The 6000-nt window shown below is 42.9% G+C and overlaps 1 protein-coding gene across 1 annotated transcript in view; it reads right to left on the bottom strand.

Annotated features, from left to right (window-relative positions):
• Nucleotides 1-296: 296 nt before the first annotated feature.
• The window catches only part of EEF1E1 (eukaryotic translation elongation factor 1 epsilon 1), an 80805-nt gene continuing 75101 nt past the window's right edge, over nucleotides 297-6000 (bottom strand). Inside the window, exon 4 of the mRNA XM_069613489.1 lies at nucleotides 297-2733. Coding sequence (XP_069469590.1) covers nucleotides 2593-2733 — 141 coding nt within the window. The 3' untranslated portion in view covers nucleotides 297-2592. The remainder of the gene's footprint in view (nucleotides 2734-6000) is intronic.

The raw sequence follows: 6000 nt of genomic DNA, 5'->3' as shown, positions 1-6000 counted from the left end.
TCTGTGCCCAGTATCTTTCTTCCATCGTATTCAAATTACTAGCCTAGTCACGTGGCTACCCGCTTTGTAAAACTGCATGATGACAATGCAGAGACAGGAAAGATTGGTTAAAGTCAACCAATACGCAATCAAACAATTTAAGTCGCATACCAGAATAACCCGATGACTCTGCTAAAATCTTAACAATCTAAGAGCGTGGCCACAAGGGCAAATACTGGTAGAACTGAAAAGACTCCGGTATGCAATCTATCAAATACTATGAGACCTACATTCTACACACATGCAAACTACTCAAATTAGTATTTTACAATTCTTTTAATTTCATACAATCTTTGCAAATAAATCCAATTGCAACCTTTTTTTTCAAACAGTGCATGCTAGTAGTTTTCTTTTTCAGCTCCAGAGGTAGTTCAGCAGGTGGTCAAACATTGCATAGGTCTATGGTTTCTCCATCTACACGGTCATAAAAGTTATATAGTTCTGGTTATTTTTCACTTACTGATGATGAAAGGTTTTTGACGAGAACACTGGCGTGACTGGTTACCCTGAATACATGTGAGAACACTGGCGTGACTGGTTACCCTGAATACAAGTTTCTTTTTCGGATATATTTTGTTAAAACCTAACCTTTGTGAGCAGACAAAAGTTTCTGAAATGCTGGGGGTGCAGGGGAATGCAATGTTTCAAATTCTTTTTCCAGAAGTTTGAAATTTTCGGCGGCTACTGGATGTACATGAATAATGTGACGGTACCCTATTTTTCTAACATTTCGAATTAGGACAATGAACATGCACGTGGTAAAATATTCTACATTAGCACTCTGGCGGGGGGCCCAGGCAATCAGGTGGCTAGAAACACGGGCTTGAACAGCTGGTGAAAGTCTGGTTCCATGCCGCCTGATGCATCGCCCCCACCCTCAGTCCCCCCTTTTTTCCTTCAACCCTGCCACTGCATACACTCCTATCCCTTGCCTCTCGCAGGCCGCCATGTGACGGGAGAGGGGTTCCGTACGGTGGCCATCTTTGTAAAGTATTTTCACAACCTGGGTTACCGCTTTGGTCAGTGATCGAAGTGTACGAAAAGAAGTAGTGGAACTATGTCCCCTACTGGCCGGCACCGCTCCCACAGACCTCATCACCGCGCCCTCTCATGCACAATAAAACCTCCCAAACACATGTGCCTGCTCCTTAAGGAACCGTCCTGTGCAGTGCACTGAAAGTGCAAGTTTCAACTTCTTCGTACACTTATCTTAAAAAGAAACCGTTCCGGAACGGTTTCTTTTTCAAATAAGTATAGGAACGGTAAAACTTAATTAAAAGTAGAGGAGCACTGCTCCCGCCCACTTCGACCACTGGCTTTGGTAGCCTGGGGGTGCTAATGGCCTTAAGCCCCTGTTCCAAGTGCTGGCATGGGGTGTGGGGGTAATGGCCCAGAGCACTTGTTAATAGCCCTCGCTTCGCCCGTGCCATTAACTTAGGCTGCCGGACCGTTACCTCTGTTTCAGCCCTTGGAAAGGGGTGTGGGGGTGTTTAACGGCACATTCCATAGTTCTATGAAAATGCCCCTGCTTCACACAACCAGCTACCAAAAGCTACTTTTGGCTTCTAGAGCCAACTGGAGACATACAAACACCTATGTGGCATTAACTTTCTGTATCTGGGAATGTAACGATTAGATACACCTAGAAGATATTTAAAGCAACATTAATTGTATATAAAAAAAAGAAGAGACAAAAAGCTAAAGTTTGCATCTCATGTAAAAGGTTTTGTTGTGCTATGTATTAGCTAATAGTTCTATTGGGGTAGCGCCCGCCTACTAGGGGATGGCCAATACCCAGGCGGTAGTTTAAGATACTGCTTATGAAATCTTAATTTCGACCCCTCCTCTTAGACCAGATTGGTTAATGAGATGCACATTTGCCATTGTGTTTTCACTGTGTTTCTAGTCGAACATTTGTGTTCTTTCTTGTACATCTGAAACTAAAATAAATAAAAAGGGGCTGCGAGTCCAGTTTGTCACCTTCAGATACACAATTGTTTTAAAATTGAAGTATGTGAGAAGAAAAAACGGCAAGACTTTTTTTTTTAAAAAAAAACAACCCAATTTACTTGTATACATAAATAAAACATTTGGCAGCATATCTTAAGAGCCTTCTTGAAATGCAGATTCATTCAGTGAGCAAACAAATAAAATTATTGCAATAAGGCCCCACATACCATGATAACACATTGTGTTTTCTGTAGTAAAAACAGACAAGTGTTTTTAAGCATAAACGTCATAGCTGCCTGTCACAGAATAAAATATTACTGGGAATAAATAAAAACATTGGCCAGGTTTGTGTGTGTAATTGGTAGATGGAAATAGCACAAACTTAAGGGGTTAGGAGGAGAGCTCTCCCAGTATGTAGCACTAAATGACTGACCAACATTGTTAACTGCTCATATTGGTAACTGCTCATATACTCAGTCTTGTAAGAAACCACCAGAGAAGGTGGTTAGAATCCTAAAGGCTCCACGTTTCTAGCTCTGAACCACCATATTGTTTTCGGAATTCCATTATTTTCAGTATCCACAGTGACGCGTCAAGGAACTCCTAATGTACATTAGTGTAGAGTCTGTTCTTGATAAAGACAACTGCGGGGAGATGTTGACGAATGCCTGGATAATGCTGAATGTGACAAAACCAGCGCGAGATATTTTCATATTTCTCCTTCTCCTGAATTGAAAGGTCAGCCTGCAGATGGAAAAAAACAACTTTTTAGATAAGATAACTGGTGTCTACGCATACATGAACATTCAGCTGTACTCCGAGGACTTACAATGTTAAATACCTGATCTTGTGAAATGTAATACATTATTTACAAATACATTAACAAAAATAGCTGCATTTGCAGTTTTCAGAAGAAACCCAGAAAATGGACTGAAAAGAGGGTCAATTATTTAAAGCAGCATAGATCTCCTGGTTCCCCTTCAGCCCTTTGCATCCCCCAGGATGAGAAAAAAAACTGGTTATCCTTTTTTCTGAGGACCAAAGACTTAGTAGGCATGGTCAAAATTCCTAGGACTGTATTACTGTGGCAATAAGATCCGCGGTGATGGGCCAATACCACCCCAGGTAATGGCCCCGGGGCCGTAGTTACAGGTCCGAGCATTGCCGCCAAGGGTCTTATAGCCATTAGTACCCCGGCCGTTCGACCGGGTTACTAATGGCATTTTCTTCTGTTTCGAAATGCTGCCCTGTAAAAAAAATGGCCGCCGGGAAAGGGAAAACGTTGTCCGCTTTCCCCATCCATGGCCGCCATCGGGAGCGGACGCGCTAGGAACAGAAGTTTTTCCAGCCCGTTTGCTCCCAAGAAAAGAAAAAAGAAGGTAAGTGGGGTTGGGAGGGGAGGAGTTTAAAAAAAAAAGAATAAAAAAAAAATAAAACTCACCCGAGTCCCCGGCGGGGGACAAAGGCAGCCTCCAGCCATGGGGAGGCTCGGAGCGGGGATTGCCCCGTTTCAAGCCCCCTCATTGGCTACGGGGCTGCCACACCCCTCGCCGGGAAGAGAGTACCCGCCACGCAATACACAGGAATACAGTGGTATGGCTCGGAAAAGAGCCAATCCACACGTAGTATTCCGCCGGGTACTAATGAATAGTTGTGCGGGTCTGCCCTCGAACGGCACAAATATTCAACAAGAATATTCAGGGAGACAGCCGTTGGCATACCAAATAGGGCTCCGAAAATTAAAATACCAATAATTCCGTCACCCTCCCCTCCACCTCTCAAAACTACCATTCCTGAAGTTCGGTTTTATTTTGAAACAATCATTCGAAAACCTTGGCAGAACTGCTGGATCTCTGGAAGCTTTGTGAACATTCACCGCAGTTTGGGGACAATTGGCTGTCCAGAGCCTTACAGCAACCAACAATCTCTCTTCCCTACCCCCCCACCCCCTCAAACAATGTGCTCGCACAGACTGTCCCATTGGTCATCACATGACCCAGGCTGCCCCCAAAATCCAGTTCCCTTAAAGGCAGACGCCAAAGGGCAGTGTTTAAGTCTGGTACCGGTTTACTGGCTCACCTCCCTAGCCCTGCACCATACTGCCACATAATAGACCACAAGGAGCGCCAACCTATGATCAGTTAAGGGACAAGCGATTGTTGATTGATGCACCATCTTTATACTGCTCAATATATTGCTCCCCGATTGTTGCACTTCATTGTAGAAGGTAAAGCAGAAAATATATCTGCAATCAAACTCTGTCCCAGCCCAAATAATGCATCCTATTAATTGTTGCATCCTATTAATTGTTGCATCCCACAGATTTGAGCCATGCTCACTACTCCCAGATAGTCGCATTCAATATATTGAGCGTTGCGGCATACATTAATGAATGCTTCTCATATGCTGCAGGCCCCAATATTAAGGCTTCTCATATGCTGCATCCCCTTATTTATGTATTCATTGCTTCACCAGAGGATGCTGTATACCCTAGTCTGCTCAATTGTTGCAACCTTTCGATTGTTGCCGCCCAAACACAGATATAGCTATAGTTGCATCCCTTTTACTGCTCCCAGATGCTGTATCCTATATTAGAATTGTTGGTATTCACCATTGTATCCCCTATAATTGAATCCCATGCAGTACTTTTCTGTGAAATTTGCTCACAAAAAAAAAATCTGCCAACACCAGTTGTAAATGATACGATACCTATTGGGATGCTACCCTCATTTATTTACCCAAAAGCAAACTTGCCACACTGTACATGGGTGCGTCGCTAGACCCAAACTGCGGTGTCCTTAAGCTTTTACACACTGGTACGTGATGGATTAGAATAGGTTACTGCGTAGTTTACTTAAAATTACAGCTGCCTAACAAAGCCTACATCATTTGAAATACTGTAGCAGTGTACAAAACCGATAAGGAGATAATTGCAGGCGGGAACTATTGGACCAATATTGTCCAGGGCAAATGTTGATCATCACTTTGTTGCTCTATCAATGGCACTTCCCCCATCTGCATTGTGTAGCTCACACTACTTTTAAGTCGCTCCATCAGTACAAAACATCTGGACACCGAAGGAACCAACAAAAAAAAAATAAAACAGCGTTAGTGTGTGTCTAAATTCGGTATGGAGTGATGGAAGGCCTTTCCCTGCTCTGCCGGCAGCATTTCAACTTGGCTAACAGGGCTATCTGCTACCTAAACCACAGGGTGATGCTAAGAATGTATTTATAAATAGAATAACAAAATTACAGGTGCTCATTGGCAGAGTTGTACACAATTAAGTTGTACATCTTAACCAAAATAAAGTCACGTCACAACCACTGCATTGGTAGTATAAACGATTGAACATTAAAAAGAGCAGCCCTGGGGACTGGGTTAGAGCCCCCAAGTGGTTTGTAGATGACCAGTTATGGCTTAATAATGAAAAATACAAAATTATGAACAGTTGTCCAAAACACCACTTCATAGCTTAACCAAGGGACGCGGAAACCTCGTACACAAACATGTTTTATTCAAAATATGCAAAGAGGCAGAGCTGCACAAAATCATTAAGTGACAGGTCAACAGGTTACATCCGACACAAAGGTCACACATTTCTATCACAAAGGAGTTCCTTTCTTTGATATGCTTAGCATATTGGGAATCTATTGTCTGTTCTATATCGTTATGCCTCTTCCGATTGTCTCATTAAGGTAGTCTCTGAATGGGCCCCCCCATCTACTCGTTGCATTGAAAGACCATGCACGTGTCTATTCCATTTCGTTCACAAAGGTCATTTCTCTCAAACATTCCTGGCTAGTTGGTGCACCCCTGAATTTCCACTTCATCAAGATATTTTTTTAGCAAGTATGCAACCCATGTTAAATAGCCTACGTACCTTGGTTGTTACTTTGCCTAGGTCTTCCAATAGATATTTCAATGGTGAAAGTACCAGAGGAATTCAGATTATATAATGAATCATCCGTCACCTCCCGCCAAAACGGTGCTATTTTTGGGCAATTCCAG

This window comes from Ambystoma mexicanum, chromosome 5p, assembly GCF_040938575.1.
Source record: "Ambystoma mexicanum isolate Mex_15411 chromosome 5p, UKY_AmexF1_1, whole genome shotgun sequence".
Classification (NCBI taxonomy): Eukaryota; Metazoa; Chordata; class Amphibia; order Caudata; family Ambystomatidae; genus Ambystoma; species Ambystoma mexicanum.
This window is presented reverse-complemented; position numbering and strand designations above follow the sequence as displayed.